The following is a 17,872-nucleotide window of genomic DNA, read 5'->3' on the forward strand; positions in this document are numbered from 1 at the left end:
GTCCATCCATTACTGCCACATCTCTGACACTTTCAGCCCTTTATTTCTGCTTTTATTAACCAATTTTTGCACACATTTGCAAATGTATTTGCCATTTTTTGCTGCTTTCTGCCCTTTTTTCAACTTTCACCTCATTTTGGCCCACATTCACCCATATCTTGTCATGTTATTTATTCCACTATTACCCTTTTTGTTCCCATTTCAGCAACATCTTTTGCAACTTTAAGCTTATATGGCTGTTTTTTTGCCAGTTTTTGGCATTTTGTGTTTTTTTTTTTTTTGTGCCCATTTCTGTCACTTTTTAACTACTAACCCCCCCACCCCACCCCGCCCATTTCTGCAACATTGTTTTGTAACTTTTAGCTTATTTTAGCCATTTTTTTGCCAATTTTGACCAAATCTTGCCATCTGTACCATTTCCACCCATTTTCCGCAATTTTTCTCAACTCTTTTTGCCAGTTTCATTTAATATTTGCCCTATTTCTGCAATTTCTGTCACTTTTTTTACCCACTATTTGCCCCTTGTTTGTGCCAATTTCTGCAGCTTTTTAAAAATATTTTTTGCTTACTTTAGCAACTTTTTGTCCACTGTTGTCAGTTTTTGCTGAATGTAACCAAATTTGGCTGCTTTCACGCATTTTTGCTACTTTCTGCCCATTTCTTGCCACCTTTGTCATTTGTTTGGCCACTTTTTGCAACATTTATCCCATTTTTGCCCGTATTTACTCATATCTGGCCTGTTTTTGTTTTTGTTTTTTCCACTCTTTCCCCCTTTGTCCACAATTCCGGAACATCTTTTGTAACTTTTTGCTTATTTTATTGGCTTTTTGCCTTTTTTTTGTCTGGGTTTTTTTTTTCCACCTTTGCTGCTTTTTGACCAATTTTTGCCACTTTTTTCTTGTTCTTCTCTTTCTCGCCCATTTCTGTTGCTTTTTTAACCACCATTTGCCCATTTCTGCCCAGTTTTGCAACATCCTTTTGCACCGTTTTCCTTACTTTAGTCGCTCTTTGACACTTTTTGTTCATTGCTGTCAGTTTTTGCAGCATTTAACACACTTTTGCTGCTGTTGGTCTGTTTTTGCTACATTCTACCCATTTCTTGCCACCTTATGTCAATTTTTCTTACCATCTCTCTCTCTATATATGTATAAATATTTTTTTGTTTTACAATTTTCACAACTTTTAACCAATTTGGCTACCTTTTACCCATTTTTCATAATGTTTTTGCCACCTTACCCCATTTTTGCCTCTTTTCACCCACTTTTTGTCTCTTTTTACAATTTTTTCACTCTACGTGACATTTTAATGAAGTCTCAGTGTCTTCTGTTTTATTTTCTGGCATCCTGACATTTGTGCTCATCATGGCCTAGCTGTAAAGTCTGACATCACTTTTCTAATTTTTCAGTGGTTCCCTTGTATCTAAGAAAACCTGACGGTGGTTCCTGTTTTCAGGGTTTTCGGTGAAGCTAATTTCCCTTTAAAGCCAAGAAAGCTGAAGTTTGACCATTTTAACACGGACCCAGAGAGAAATAACTTCCTGTCTAAGCTAGTTAGCTTGATAGTAATCAAGTCTGTGTGCATTTACACTCTTAAGACGACTCCAGCTACATTTCTTTAAAAGAGTGATTGTTTTTTTCATTAAAACTCTCATTTAAACAACAAAAACTGTCTGTACTTACGGACATATCGACTCCAGGGCCCAAACATGAAGAGAAAGCCAGTTTGCATCCAAACTTTTTAACTGCTCTCACTGAAAAGAAACCAAAACTAAACTTAAGAAAAAATGATCTAAAGAGAGATAGAGTGTCCACTGGGTGGCAGCAGAGAGCCAGCAGGGAAAATTACAGACTAGAAAACTGAAGAACAGGTGAACAAGCAGAACTGTGACGGTCTGAAAGCACAGGGGTTTGGCATCAGATTTATTTGTACAAAAAACAATAGAAAAATATAAAATCAACAGACCATAGAAGATTAAACAAACAAACACAAATAAAAAAATACAAACACACAAGTGCAAGTTAGGTATAAAATTAAGATTGAGCTTTACAGCTCTTCTTCATTATTTCCCATTCAGACGTATTTAAAAAAAACTTTCTATAGAATACAAAAGTAACTTTTTAACTGGATGATATTTCTGATAAGGTGCAATTAAAATACACAACAAACATGTGCCATAATGCATTTATAGTTTTTGTGAATTGATTAAAAAATTAAAACAAAGGCATTAGTGCAAGGAAGGTATAAAAATATAGTTAATCTTATATATTTGTTCCTGCTTGATCCTTTTAAAAATTGCAAAAATATCATTTTAGTTGGAAATTCCTGATAAAGGTAAAAATTAAATCTTTAAAATATGCCATACATACACGACAGCTTTTTGTAAAAAAAAAAAAAAAAAAAACAAAACAAACAAACAAAACAAAACAAAACAAACAAAAAACAAAAACATTAGTGCAAGGTACATATAAAAGTAAGGTCAAACTTTACTATTCATTTTTCAAATTATCCCTGCCTGCAGTTCTTTTTAAAAAAACATTTTATAAGATACAAAAATGACATTTGAACTGCATATTTCTGATAAAGGTACAAAAAAATCAAACTTATCCAACATTTTCTTTAACAGAAACTGAGCAGAGCATTTTTCTAACAGGTAAGACAGCGAAAGCAAGAACCAGCTGTGTAAAAGATAAGAAGTATACCAACAATATAACAGCAGAAAAATAATCCTACATTTCGTAGAAATCATTTAAAAACAGAGCTCCATTATAAAGATCAACAGTGTGGTTCTACTAGTAAAAAAATATTTTCTCCATATTAGAAGTAAATTTTGCCATGGTGCCATAACGATCCATGGTAGACGAACCATAAGCTGTTTGAAATAAGACAAACAGAAATAAGGCACTGACTCAAAGGCATCGTAAACGTTGTAACATTGGTTACGGATTTTAAAAGTGCCTGAGAGACGATGCATGGACCCCCATCAGTCGTCTTATCAGCCCTCAGATTTTCACATCATTGTTGAAAAAATGGTCAAAAATGTTAAATATACAGTCAATGTGATGAGTCTGAGGTTTTTCAGTGCACATGATAAACGTTAAAGGACAAGTACAGATTTCAGATGATTCTGTTGTTCTATATAATGATTATTAGGATGTCATTACATTTGAAGAACACCTTAGTCATTTCATTGAACCCACAACCTCAGTCCATGGTTTAAAACACATCCATACACACATTTATCACATCTGGTCATGTGGCGACACCTTTCACACAATCACACCTCGCTTAAAGCAGGGGTGTTAAAACTTTTTTCACCACATTCAGATAAATATAAGGATGACTGGGCCCTTTTGATAAAGCTCGCCTTTAAATGAGTGAAACCAATCCAGTGTAGGTTAAGATGCACTTAGAAATGGAATAAAAACCAGCCGACATCACTTTCAGCTTTTCATTTATAGCCGCCAAGGCATATGGTCAGTAGGTTGTTTGAAATCATGTGATCCAGAATGCCTGGTGGGGGGCAGGAAGTGTGGGACAGACATTAGGAATGAATGGGAACATTAGATCAATCAATCAATAGTGTGGAGTCGATCAGTATCGCAGACCTCCAAGGGTTGTCTAGCTAGATGAAGGCCACAAGAGTCTTGTTGATAGCCAAGTCCCTTTAACATAAAAAAAACATCCTTGTTTTGTCACAAACATGAGTTTAATAGAAGGTAAACTTTAGGGTAGGCGACTAATTAATGATGTGCCGTTCACAAACGAACCTGTCCTCTGAAACGGCTCTTTAATGTGAACCACTGTAGCTACGTAGCTGCGTTTGAGTACCAGTTTCTTTTCCTCCATCCTTTGTCGTTATTCAATCCACATTTAAAAAGCCAAACTGGTACCAGATGAAGAGCCATTTGGGATCAATTAGCTCTACCGAGCTGAGCTAAATGATCCAGATCTCTTAAAGAGAGATGGATTTCCCATCACAGCGAGTGAGACTGGACAGACATCAGCGGAAGAAATGTCAGAGTTTAATAAGCTAATGCATAGTTGTAAACCGTTCAAAATATGGCCTTTTTGTAGCGTTTCTCTATGCAGAAATCACTTCTTACCCCCCAAGGGATGTTCGCTACTGCTGAGTGACATCATCTGCAAAGAACCTATAATTATTAAGGGTTTTGGACAGGCAGGTCCAGATTTTAGGGGGGCTTAATCAGCTCTGTCTACCACTGGATCTGCTCCTGGTCTGCACCATTCATTCTGCTATTTTCTGCCATAGCCCAGGGCGTTATGAATTGAGACATTGTTATTATTTTGTTGTAAATATATTTACCATTTATACTATCACCTCAGTTTAGTTGTGAAAATGTACATCACTGGAATAATCTAGTCATAATGTTTCCAGAACTATCAGAGCAGTACTGCCTTGAGTTGAGTTCAAGCACAAGCTTTCTGTTCTAATGCCGGCCATACTTCATTTTAGTTTTTGAATTTGCTGGAACACCCCTGATTTAAGCTTTTTTTCTGAATGCAAAGCAACAAAACTTTAAGAGAAAACAAACAACCCAACAAGCAGCACTGCTGGCAGAACTGACGGTCCAGTGAGGAGAGCGCTACATCCCAGATTCTTTGGTCTCACAAGTCCAGCCGTCACTACAGTCTGATGTCGAACTGTTGCTTCTGTAAAGAGAAGAACAGATGGTATTACAGCATAATGTGATGAGATAAGGTATTATAAGGTTTATAGTATTCAGGTTCAAGGTTATTTAATCAGGAAAATGTTGCAATTTTCAAAATAACTGTCTTGTTCATATAATTTTGAGGCTGGTCAGAGTCTCCACTGCAGACAGGTCCTCAAATATAGATTTATCTCAAACTAAACCTTAACTGTGAGGCAAGATAACATAATAATTTCTCCAGCCAATGTTAGGGCTCTATACTAATTCAAATGGAGCAGGTAGGCCTACAGGTTGTACATTTTATAACATTAACACTGACTGAACCCTACTGCCCACTCTCATGGCAGTTCTTAACAGCGGTGGCTGTTCCTCACTCTCACTGTAAGCAGCAAACTGGGCGAGGGGCTGCGGCTGCTGCAGGGCGGTTCACGGCAGTGTTTCACATTCAGTTCTAGCTGCAACAACGCAACTATTTTCTATTCTAGCCCATACATTAGGCCAGTAGCTTTCAATCTTTTCAACCCAAGGTACACCTAAGATTAAGCCCAGATTTCAAGGCACACCAAAACCACATCAATGCAAAATAGCCTTTTACATGTTACGGTAGATTTAGCCAAGCACTGCCATATAATTGAGATCAGCTGATCTTACACAAGCCCTCATCAGCTGACGACAAGCTGATTCACTCTAATCATTGGCAAATAGCCCTCATGCTGCCATATTCAAAGCCTGGCCATGCGTACTGCTTCCCGTGCAACCTGTACAACCCTCCTCCACCCCAGCTCCTCCTTTATTCTACCTCTGACTTCATCAGGGATTCAGTTGTCATGACGCCTGCTCTGCTTTGGGTTTTTTTGCTGCTTCTCTGTAGCTGTAATAGTTACATATGGTTGCACAAATCCTCACGACACACCAAGACTTGGCTCACCACACCATTTGAGAAACCTGCTTTAGGCCATACAACACCAAACAACTCACCGACTTCATTCATAAACTCGGTCAGTGGACTGCATGCTATATGTTGTTTTGTGTTGCATCTTTGGCAATACTAGCTTGCCTGTGTCATATTCACCTGGAGTGTTTAGACCCATCTGAGAATTTTCAAATTTAGATCTAGCTCTACCTCTTCCTCTTCCTTTTTTAATGTAAAGGACACTGGTATTTCTTCTTTTCTGGTATCAAAAATAACTACTCAGTACTTAGAGTATATTTTAAATCCTCATTTATTCAAAATCTTCGAACTCATTAATAAAGTTCTTAAATTTTCTTACCTATTACATTGAGTTGGCAGTGACCCATGCCTACACCAGACCACGTCACCACCTCACACTCGTATCGGCCTGAGTCAGTCATCCTGAGTGAGGACAGACCAAGTTTGAGCTGTCCCTCTTTGAGGACTTTTCTGTCACAGTGAACTCGTCCTGCAAACTGTTGATGCTGAACCCAGGGGACCTCATCTCCACGAACAAGACGAAACAGGCCTGAGTATTTCTCCTCCCTAGACATGGCACAGTAGACATCAAGAGAGCGTAGTGAGCTGTCATCTTCGGCAGGGAACGTCCACTCCAGTGTGATGTTTTCATTCTCCTTTGCCTCGTAGAAACTCTGAGTTGTATTCACTTCAATTGATCCTGCTGAGAAAGAGAAAAAGAGAAACATGAAGTCTTACTGAAGTTATTGACTGTGTTTATACTGCACAGATCAACATCCTTTTTTGTTTTAAGTCCGTGATTCAGATCTGATAGGATGAGTGTTAGATAACTGATCCAAAAAAGCATCAAAAAACAACCAAGGTCAGAGTGCAAACATCTCAAACTCAAACTCTGAGCCTTATTTGTTTGAAATTGCCAAACATCTAAAAAGAAATACAGTCATATGTTGTTTTAATCATGTTTGCATAATGACTCCAAAACAACCAAAAGTTGTGCATTGTCATGTATTATTCAGATACCAACCACAGAACATCATAAAGACCTGAAGTTTAAAAGTTGCACGCTCTCTCTCTGACTTTGCACAGCATGGCAGTCCTGCCCAAAGAGTCAACTAGGCCCCCTATAAACCCAGAGAACAAGCCCTCCCCAGTTGTTATTTAATGATGATATCAATGCATCTGTGCTGGAGCTGTAGCAATGACAGTTAGCTCATTTAGGAGCTGAAAAGTTGTCTAGCTGGTATTGGGTTCTGATGTTCAAATTGTTTATTAAACCTTTCAATCAATGTTTCTGCCCATTTTTGCCACTTACAGCTTTTTTTTGCTACTTTTAACCCACACTCACTACTTTAGCTACCAATTTTTGTCCTTATTGCCTCTTGTAACCCACTTTTAAACTGCTTTTCACCATTTATATGCCCTCTTTTCCCCATACTTGCTGCTTTATCCCATTTTTGCCTCATATAACCTATTTTTGCCACTTTAAAGCAATTTTTGCTCTTTTTCCACTTTTCACCACTTACTTCTCCCATTTTTCCCACTTTTAATCCATTTTGCCAATTTTTGCCTTCATTTTGCAAAGTTATTTCAGTTTCGTCCACATTATTCTCTGGTATCCTGATGTCTGTGCCCATCATGGCTTAGCTACGGAGGCTCACATTTGTTCCCTAATGGTTTAGTCAATGGATCAGTTCCCAACCTTTGTTCTTTAGCCCCCCCAGTCACATCTAAGAGAAGCCGAGCACCCCAAAGACCCACCTGGAAAAAGTACACAACAATTGTAATTGTCTTCATTAACAAAATTTAAACATAACCCGCCTAGAGACACTTGTCCCTGAATAAAACATCTATGTATAAATGTCTATTATTATGAATCTATTCGGACCACTCTAGAAAAAGTACAGTAAAAAGTATTTGTGAATTTTCAAGAAAAAAAAATCAAAATTCTCAAGTTTAAAAATTAATTAATTTAAGACAAAAATACTTGAAATCTTTAACTTTAACAGTTATAGTTATACATCATGCAAAACTTTACATTTTTGAGATTAAAAATTTTAAAAATCCAACCACTGTTTCCAGTCTGTAATTTTTTTTACCTTCACAATGTTGTAAATTTATTATTTCAAAAATGATAAATTTCAAGTTTCTTATGTCAAAATAGACAGCTTTTTAAACTCTGATTTTTTTTCCTGTAACTTTCTGACTTCTTAAACTCTGAAATTCTGAGTTTCTGAGAGTTGCAAAACAGGTTAATGCAGAAAATATCAGTTAAGAAAGAAACAAAAGTGAAAAGTGGCAGTCACATGGTGAAAAGCAGTTAAAAAGTGTCAAAAATGAGATGTGTCAAAAATTGGAAGAAATAAGTAGTGAAAATGGCTTAAGAGTGGTAAAAATAGGTTAAATGAGGCAAAATGGGACAAAGCAGCAAATATGAGTTGAGAGAAAAAGAGGCAAAAGTGGGTGGAAAAATGGTGAAAAGCGGTTAAAATGTAGCAAAAATTTGGTTAAAAGTGGCCAAAAGGGGGAAAAGGGGCAGGTGAAATATTGAAAGGTTGGCAAAAAAAAAGCAGTGGCAAAAAAATTGTTTTTTAATGTGAAAGCAAATGTAGCAAAATGGGCAGAAAGATTGATGAAAAGGGGTTTAAAAGTGGCACAAATGAACAGTTTGAACATCAAAACCCAATAACAGCTTTTCAGCTCCAAACTGAGGGAACCGTTAGCCAAGATGCTAGCAACAATGCAACTGCTCCAACACACATTGACAACAACTGGGGCCCATTCCCTGGGTTATCAGGGGCCCAGCCACATCTATGGGCAGGCCTGGGTCTGCAAAGACATTTAATTTGTACTCTCATGTTTACTGACTTGATGATGTGGGCGAAGTGAGGCTGAACTAACCACAGACACAGCAGCTCAGGCAGATGAGCAGCAGGATGGAGTAGATCATCTTCTCCCTGTGAGATAGAGAACATCTTTCCTGTCATGGAAGGCTTTCAGTGTTGCTTTTTGCTCTTTATTTCATACAGATATGTGATCAAATTATGATTACATTGTTGTTATATCTGAGCCAATCGCTGCACTAGCAGCCATCGCTATCAGCTCACAGTGAAACTAAACCCCGCCTGTAGCTACCGCCTAGTTCCCCTAAAACAGGGGTGTAAAACTCAATCACAGCAGAATCCTGAATTTGGGTCCAACCTGAAGGCCAAGCAGGGTCAACATTTACCGGAAACTGTCAACCTAATTTTCACCAGCAATGAATTATGGGAGAAAAAAACCTTAGCAATGATGATTAAGGATTTTGACATTGAAAAAGGTCAAATGATAAGTTTAAAGGCTCAAAATCTGAGATAAAAATTCGAACTGAATAGCTTAAAAGGTCCAAAACATGGCATTTAAAGTCAAAATAATGTTTTTAAAAGGCAATAATATGAGATAGAAAGTTAAAATCATGATTCATAAGAGACAAAATATGAGATAGAAAGTTAAAATCATGATTCATAAGAGTCAAAATATGAGATAAAATTCAAAATAATTGGTTAAAAACATCAAAGCATGAAAATAACATTTACATTTTTAAAATTAAAGGTCAAAATATGACTTGAAATTCTAAATTGAGGATCTGAAAGGTCAGATTATAAGATAAATATCAAAGTAAGGAGCTAAAAAGGCCAAAACGTGAGAAAAAATTTGTAATCATGAGTTTTAGAGGTCGAAATATTACTTGAAAAATTTAATTTGAGGATCTAATTGGTCCAAAAACAAGATAAAAAGTTAAAATTGTGAATTGAAAAGATGCAAAACCATGACTTTGCGTCATAACAGTTAGTACAAAATTAAGAATATGAATTGAAAACATAAATGAATTTGACCACATTCCTGACTTTTTATCTAATTATTTTAACTTTTTCTAATTTTTATGAATTAACAGGACTTTTTATTTCATCATTGTTAAGTTTACATTTTTAAGCTGGATGAAATCTGCAAACCCCAAACCAGTGGGCCAGTTATAATAAAAATATGATATGGTCAAGTGGGCCGGGTATAACTGTACCAGGGGCCGGATTTGGCCCGCGGGCCTTGAGTTTGACACCCCTGCCCTAAAATGATCCTGACTGGTCCAGTACAAATGCTGTGGATTGGAGCTTTGCAGGAAGGATTGTCCTGATGGCAGACATGGAGGCTGGTAAATCCATCTAACCTGCAACGTTAATGTTTTGCAGATCTGCGGTTGAATCTGTCCTCACCTTTGGTGGCACCATCACCTGGTCTGGCATTCTGTCAGGAGAAAGAAAGAGGACAGAGCTCATGAAGGAGGGAGCCAGTAAAATAACATTAGAGCACCTGATTTGTCTCAAAACATTTACACACAATCTCCTCCTCTCTGCTGAATTTAAGCTCTCCTAAGGCCAAATCCAAATCATGACACCACTAAATTCAAAAAGATCCAGTATGAAGTATTTTACTTTCTCTTCTAGTGTCTGACGGTGGTTAGGATGGTTCTACTTCCAGCTGTCATTTATTTTTAGGTATTTCAGCATTCCTTGTGGCTGAATTTGAATGGGGTTCCTGTTTAAGGTTGTGCTGTGAAGCTAATATCCTTCAGGGGTCAAGAAAACTAAAGTTTGACTCAGACCTCGACAGACTTGACTTCCTGTGTAGCAAGTTAGCTCAGCAAACAAGACGGTGTAGTTACCTTCATCAGAAACCTGAGATATCATTTTCTCTGCACTGAATGATTATTGTTGAATAAATTCCTCATGTAAACAACAATGAGATCATGACTTACGGACATATCGACTCCAGGGGTCAAACATGAGGAGAAAGCTGGTCTGCAGGCACGCTTTAGAGCTGCTCTTTGAGAAAAAGAAACCAAAATGAAGAAACCAAAACTTAGCAGAAAATAAGCTCTTCATAAAAGTGTCCACTGGATGGCAGCAAAGAGCCAGCAGGGAAAATTACACACATCTGATACTAGAAGGAGAATGAGTGGGCTTTGTAGATGAGGACCTACCAGTGCTGGTTTTTCACCAGGCCCCTGATAAATACCAGTATGAGACCCTTCCCCATTTCACTAAAATCAACCATAGTAAGCAAACAACAGAGTATTTACTGTAGGACTTACCAGGCCTGCCCACACAGCTGACCTGGCCCCTATGGGGTACTCACTTATAATTTCATGCAGATATTATTGTAGTAGTATTATTGCTCAGTAGTATCAGTGCTCAACAGTGCTGACAGTTGATCCATTTTTTAAAAGTTAAGAAGTGTGTGGCACCATAATTGGGTACTTTTATTCCCTCTTTTAACCAATTTTGGCAGTATGAGGCCCATTTCTGCCACTTTTAAACTGCTTTTTGAACTTTCCCACACATTTTAGCCTTCATTTCTGCGCTCAATTACCTGTTTTTGGCCTTTTCATCCCATTTTTGACACTTTTTAACAACTTCTCACAATTTCTCCGCCCAGCTTTGCCTTTTCATGTTTATTTTTGCAGCTACCATCTTGTTCAACCCATTTTTAGCATTTTTCCAACCAGTTTTTGCCACTTTTTAACCGCTTTTCATGCTTTTTCCTCCCATTTTTACCTTTTCTAAGCCATTTCTAAAGCTATAATCCCAATGTTGCCTCTTTTAACCTATTTTTGGCTTCCTTTGACAACTTTATACCACTTTTTTCTTTTTTAACCAATTTCCCAACTTTTTTGCAAATATTTCATTATTTTAGTTTGCATTACTTTATCTTCTGGCACCCTGGCATTCGTGCACATTGTGGCTTAGCTCTGACTAAGGAAAAAAATAGCATTTTTTTTAAATTAATGTATATTTTTCAGAGAGATTATACCCTAATCTGTAAATCAATAAAGCCAGGTTTTTTTTTTTGTTTCTGATATTGCAAAGGTGTCTCGATGAAAATGAAAAAATGCACTGGGGACATCATAGAGGTGAGCATACAGTATATGCTGAACAAAGTGAATTAAAATGATTTATAAAATTCATTTACATGTATTACTGTGAATGATTATTACACCCAAGACCTCAGTCCTTTAAAAAGTCTTTGGAAACTAAGTTTTATTTTTTATTTTGAGTAAAATACTTGGAGTTAAATCCTGGGGAAAGAAAAGTCACCAACAGCTAGGCATGCCCCAATTAACATCAGTGTAATTAGGCCTTTTGAAAAGTTTACTAAAGAAAAACTTTTTCTCACAATTTGTTGTTCAAATAAACTAAACTTTAACTTTATTAACACAAAATTGCTATTTTAAAATTGTTATGCAATATTTATTTAATGCTATTTTAATGCATCCATGAAAGGGTGGATATAATTTATTTTGCAAATTGTTCTTAAAGAGCATTTTTACCAGTCACAGGTTTATTTATGAAAATAATTTTTGAATAGAGTATAAAATCTCCGCTTAGTCTTTATGAATTATGTTATTTCAAAGTTTATGTTGGTACTGGTATGGAAGAGTATTAGGGCCACTGAAAAAAAAAATTTGAGACAATTTTTTTTTTTTCAATTATGAGAAAAAAGTCAGAATTCTGAGATTAAAGTCAGAATTCTGAGAAAAAAGTCAGAATTCTGAGATTAAAGTCAGAATCCTGAGAAAAAAACATTTGAGACTTTTTTTCATTTGAAGAATAAAGTCAGAATTCTGACTTTTTTTTCCTCAGAATTCTGACTTTAATCTCATAATTCTGACTTTTTTCTCAGAATTCTGACTTTAATCTCAGAATTCAGTTTTTTTTCTCACAATTGGAAAAAAAAAATTTGTCTCAATTTTTTTTTTTTTCAGTGGCCCTAATACTCTTCCGTAGTACTGACCTAAAGCCAAGTTTTAAATTTTTTAAGTTTCTGAAACTAGAGTAAACCTGGGAAATACATAGTTTTATTCTGTCAGTCTGAGTTGAAAATAAATCAAATAGCTGAAATTTGTTGCCTGAATGAATTAAAATATGTAAACGAGGGCAGCCTTACGCTCGGCGGAACCTTAGACGGCGGACCAGCTTCAACCCGTCGGACATTTTTGAAGCACCGCTAGACTTAGCTCGACGGTTAGCGTGCTCCGTTGCAGGCAAGTTCTGAAGTCTTGGTAACCATGGTTACTCAGCTGCGACTTTAATGAGGCACTTTGATGGAGTAGAGTTCCTGCTGAAATAAACCAGACTAACCGAAGTAAGCCAGGTTTAACCCTTTATCCGCTTTCAAACGGGAATTCCCCGTTTTCTCATTTTCATTCCTGCACTTATAAAGGTAAGGTGTTTTATTATTTAATGTATTTTTGATATCTACAGGACAGGTTCTCCACTGAATCTGCCATTTATATCAGCTATTATTTTATGGTGAAATCACATATATGATCACACTGTTTGTTTACGTCGGTGTCTTCACTGTTTGAGGATGTTTGTACCCTTAAACCACTTTAACCTGAGCTGGTCTCTCTTCATCATGTCAGAGCTCTAACACTTTCTGGATGTCTGTTGTCCTTCAGTCCATCCAACTGTTCCCATGAACCCGATGTCTCCAGAGGGATCTTCTTCCAGTTGAGCACTAATGTGTAAGTTCTCTGTGCTTCATGTTTATCTCTAGCTCAGAGGACTTTTACTGATCACATGACCACAGAAACACCACCACCCCTCTTCTTGAGCCACCGCTGTACTTTCACTCTCCAGCAGCTGTATATGAAGTTAGATAAAAGTTAGTTTCATTCTGTTAATGTTGGTATTTATCTCTCTTACTATAAATACTGTAAACATCTCATTATGTTTTTATTTGTTCTTTGTCTGTGTTTGCATTTGTTTTTCATTGTTTTTTTGTTTTAAACTGCATTTTTTGTCAGTCTTTGTTTTTTGTTTCTGCATTTATTTGTACTTTTGCTTGTTTTCTGTTTGTTTATAGTTGACATATTTTGATATTATATATATATATATATATATAGCTTTTTTGTCAGTCTGTATTATCCTCATTTGTTTTTTGCTTGTTTCAATTCTGTCTGCTCTTTAATTTGTTCATTTAAATTTTTGTCTTTTATTTTCAACTTCTGTCAGCATTGGTTTGTTATTTTTTTGTATTTAAATTTTGCATGCTTTCCTTCTGTTTTTTTGTAATTCATTAAAAAAAAAATTGCCTGTCTTCAATTTTTTATTTTTCAAATTCTTTTATTTTCAACTTTTTGTGAGTTTTTGTATATTTTTCTTTTGTTATTTTCTTATTTGAAATTTTGCTTGCTATGTAAAATCACGACGAATGAAGCAAATACTCGGAACTATTTCTTGAGTGAACCACTGGGCGGAGTGACACAGTGCAGCAGCCATGTCTGGAGTGTAGTTCCGGCTTTGCATTTAGCTTTAAAACGTCTCTGTCTCATAATGTTCCATGATTATTTCATAGCGTGGTGAATGTGCAGGTCACAACTTGTCCACGAGAGCGTTTCACAACATCACAACATCACATTCCACAACATCAGGTTCATTTTTTCTGGTGATTTAGTCCAAAAGCTTAACCTACAAATATTTTAGACTCATTACATACAAAGTTAAGACTTTTTTGTTCTAAACTTGATCATTATGGCTTACAACTCGTGAAAATCAAAAATCCACTATCTCAAAATATTAGATTATTGTTAAGTTTCATTCGTAAAGGTTTCATGAGCCTTCAGTCTCACTTCACGACTACAATCATGGGGAAGACTGCTGACTTGACAGCAGATTTGACACTCTCCAAAAGGAGGGTAAGCCACAGAGGGTCACTGCTGAAAGGGCAGGCTGTTCTCAGAAGCAGTATTAAAGCAGATTCATGGAAAGTTTTCTGAAGGGGAAAGTGTGGTAAGAAAAGGAGCACAAGCAACAGGGATGAGCTCGGCCTTAAGAGGACCGTCAAACAAAGCAGATTCAAGGACACCACCACACAGACGGGTCCAGGAAATGGACTACAAGTGTGGTTTTCTTAGTGTCAAGCCAATCCTGAACCACAGACAACATCATCAGCATCTAACCTGGGCTAAGGAGAAAAAAGACCTGGACTTTCTTTTGTTCTTTACAGGTTTAGACCCAAGCTCAGCGCTAACAAGGAATTGGTGAGTGGTTTTATCCTTGTAACAATAAAATGCATTGTCTGGTATCATACCTGAGTAAAATTAATTGATATTAGTTTGGCATTACAGATTGTAATAATGAGGGATTAAATAAGTCAGGAGATTGAACTGAGTCGCTCACTAAAGCGAGATACGATGTCTGCGTTTGTGGCTGAGGGACAATTACGCAGGGAAAACATTTGTCATCCTGAGCGCAGCTGTTTTAATCCCACTCAGGGAAAGAAGTTTGGCTTTACATGGCAAAAACCTCTGGAGGCCTTTATAGACTTATTTAAACTCCTATCAATATCTCTGAGCCTTCCTGTCACATCAGTGAGCTGTGATTGCACAGGTCCTCATGTCTGCGTCGTTTAAAGAATAAGTTGGAACAGCAACAGAGACCCTCAGACCAACAACCTGGTACTGCTGGTAACAAACTCAGAACCCCAGCCCTGGACCAAGCAGAACTCACTGATGCCTTCACCCTCAACCATAACAACCAGAAGATTGTTTCATTATGAAGACATCAAAAGAGCCCGTTTTTTCGGCTGCAGTGTGTTCATTAAATGCATTTGGATCAAGGTACCTATTTTGAATGCTTGTTCTTATCTTTAATGCTTATTCATATTAAGGATGTAATATGAATTGAGCCTTTTGTCGGCTTTAAAGCTGCAGTGTTGTTGACTGGCGGCAGAAACTGGTGGATATTTGTGACCGAGGCTGGAGTGCGCGTGCGCTCTCTCCAACTCCGGTCAGCTCAAACGGCAAAATTTGATAACCTTGGTCAAGGGGGAGGGGAGGGGCGGGCCGAGAAGGGCTGAGAGATTTCATTGGATTAGCCCAATGTCCTTCAAAAAAATCAACCAATGGGCTGTTGCGGTTGATAAAAATGATTTATAATATACTTTTTTGGTTAAATTATGACAGCCCCGGGCTGGCTCAGAAATGTGCATCGGCCCACCAGGCATTGCCCGGTACGCCAGATGGCCTGTCCATGCCTGCTAAGAATAACAAACGAGAATCCTTTGATTTACAAATAGGTCCTTACGCCGACGTTCGTTGCTCGGGCCCTAATAATGACAAACCCAATCAATTTTAATAGGGTCCTCGCACCCTCGGTGGTTCGGGCCCAAGAAATCAGAGCGATTACAATTAGGGCCCTAATGATGTCCTTGGTTCATTACTGTAGTTCATTAGTGGACTTCACACAGTGAAGGCGGGCCTCAGAGCAAAGTCTGCTTAGGGCATCACTTTGGCCAGGCTGCTAGCATTCGGCTATCATATGGGCTGGGCCTGATCCCATCATTTTTAGTTTATGGGGCCCAAAACAAGTTAAAACTGTCAATGAAATTCCAGTTGTGAGATTTGCATGTGAACTGAAGGCAGGTGTGCAGGGTGAGAGTAGGCTAAAATGTTCGTGTCTGTGATTAAAAGTAGGAATGGGTTTAGAAATCAAAACAATTTTCCACAGTCCTTAAACATGTCAAAAAGGTTAAAAATCATTTTTGGTGCATTTAGACTGTCGTCAGGGCATGCTGTTTGTGTCATAAGGGTGCTTTCTTGACAGCTAGATAATGTACTCTGTAGAGCAGTTAGATGGTGCCACAGGTTTGAGGTATTTTGAGGTATAAGTAGTAAATAGATGTGATTTTGGTCAGTCTTATAACCTTTTAACAGTTTAATATACTACTATGGTTTCTATCAGGTTTTACATTCACTGTAAGCTTTATTTCTGCTAAAATCACTTAGACATTTAAAATATGTGATTTTTATAGGGTTTCTGATGGAATTGCCAGGAAAATCTATATGATATATGTAGTGAAATATTTGTGATTTTAGTCCGTTTTACAACAGCATAACTGTTTTCCTCTACTTAAATGGCATAAATTGTGACTGTTGATTGTGAGTGTCATCCCCGCTAAAATTTCCTTGGTCAACATTTTTAGGTTTTATGTTGGAAACATTTAGTTGGCTAATTAGTCCGGCTACTCTGACGACAAAGGAACCTGTGCAGGTCAATATAGATTACTGTGAATGTAAACAGTTAAAAGAAGTGCTTGTCAGAAAAATTGTCTTTTTTTGGGGGGGGGGGGCTGTCTTATAAATTTGAGTGATCTCTGTACAAAAAAGTTACACCTGTTTTCCTATATTTAGTCATTTTTTGGATCTTTAACAATTGTATTTTACTATTTGGTTACAAAATAGATTTCAAAATGAGTATAGATTAAATACACAAGTCTAATTAGCATAAAAGAAAAAGAGCTCTGATCAATACAGAATTTTAAGAAAGCCTCTTAGTTGATACAATTTCAGAAAAAAAAGAAAACATGTCTTCAAGTAAAAAAAAAAGAAAGAAAAAAAAATCACCACAAACCAGCCTTCCACTGGCTTTCCCACAGGTCAGATTTAAAACATTGGAAAAATATAATATAGATGAAGTCGCTCTCATCAGGGTGAAGTCATGTGTGCAGCTGATGGCTCATACAGTCTCCGTTAAGAAGGCACAAGCTAATGAATGAGTAGCTGTGAAGTATTTTCAGGAGAGTGTGTTTATCACACCCTACTACACCCCTACTATTGGGTTTGTAAGAAATCACTGAAACACTAATGTGGTCTCATTTTTGCAAAACTGGTGTAGTTCAGATTCCTTTTTTAAGGTAGGGAAGGTAGGCAGTTAAATTATGTCTGATATTACAGGAAGTGTAGATCCCACTCTCTGATTTGGCTGTAAATAATATATTTTATTTGTCATGAGGTAAAATGTTCTTTATGATGTAACGACCCTCTAGAATTAGATAACTACTGTAACTGCCTTTCACACTTGATCACAACAGATGGGAACGTAATGAATCAAAGCCTCTGCTATCATGACAAGTGTTGTTTCACCACACTCTTGCTATTATGAAGTTCTGTTGACCCCCAGAGGCATATCTGAATAAAGACAAGGAACAGACAGGCCCTGCACTGTTAACAGACCCACTATGAAAGGAGATTTACAGCATATTTAAAGAGATACATAGTAAAACTGAAATGAAAACTCTATCCTCAATCCTGTCTTGTATGAAAATCTTTGACTGGATTGTTTTTGTAGATTTTTAGGTTGTTTTTTTTCCCTATATCATTGGGGTTTAGAGTATAAACACTTTTTAATCTCCTTCACACTAATTTAAAGGTCACATATTTTACCCTTTTTAAAAC

At 37.1% G+C, this 17,872-nt stretch overlaps 1 protein-coding gene across 2 annotated transcripts; it reads right to left on the minus strand.

Annotated features, from left to right (window-relative positions):
* Window positions 1-1,920: 1,920 nt before the first annotated feature.
* LOC121504805 (coxsackievirus and adenovirus receptor homolog) lies at window positions 1,921-10,464 on the minus strand. Of its 2 annotated transcripts, none has more exons than XM_041779868.1 (5): window positions 10,391-10,464; window positions 9,803-9,879; window positions 8,500-8,555; window positions 5,942-6,304; window positions 1,921-4,671 (listed from the first exon to the last, which is right to left on the minus strand). In XM_041779868.1, the coding sequence occupies exons 3-5, from the start codon at window positions 8,546-8,548 to the stop codon at window positions 4,538-4,540; spliced, it is 546 nt and encodes a 181-aa protein (XP_041635802.1). In that variant the 5' UTR covers window positions 8,549-8,555; window positions 9,803-9,879; window positions 10,391-10,464; the 3' UTR covers window positions 1,921-4,537. The 2 variants fall into 2 exon arrangements, with proteins under 2 accessions (XP_041635802.1, XP_041635803.1); XM_041779869.1 differs by having other exon boundaries at window positions 9,849-9,879; window positions 10,391-10,462.
* Between the last annotated feature and the right edge of the window lie 7,408 nt (window positions 10,465-17,872).

Source organism: Cheilinus undulatus, linkage group 22 (genome assembly GCF_018320785.1).
Source record: "Cheilinus undulatus linkage group 22, ASM1832078v1, whole genome shotgun sequence".
Taxonomy (NCBI): Eukaryota; Metazoa; Chordata; class Actinopteri; order Labriformes; family Labridae; genus Cheilinus; species Cheilinus undulatus.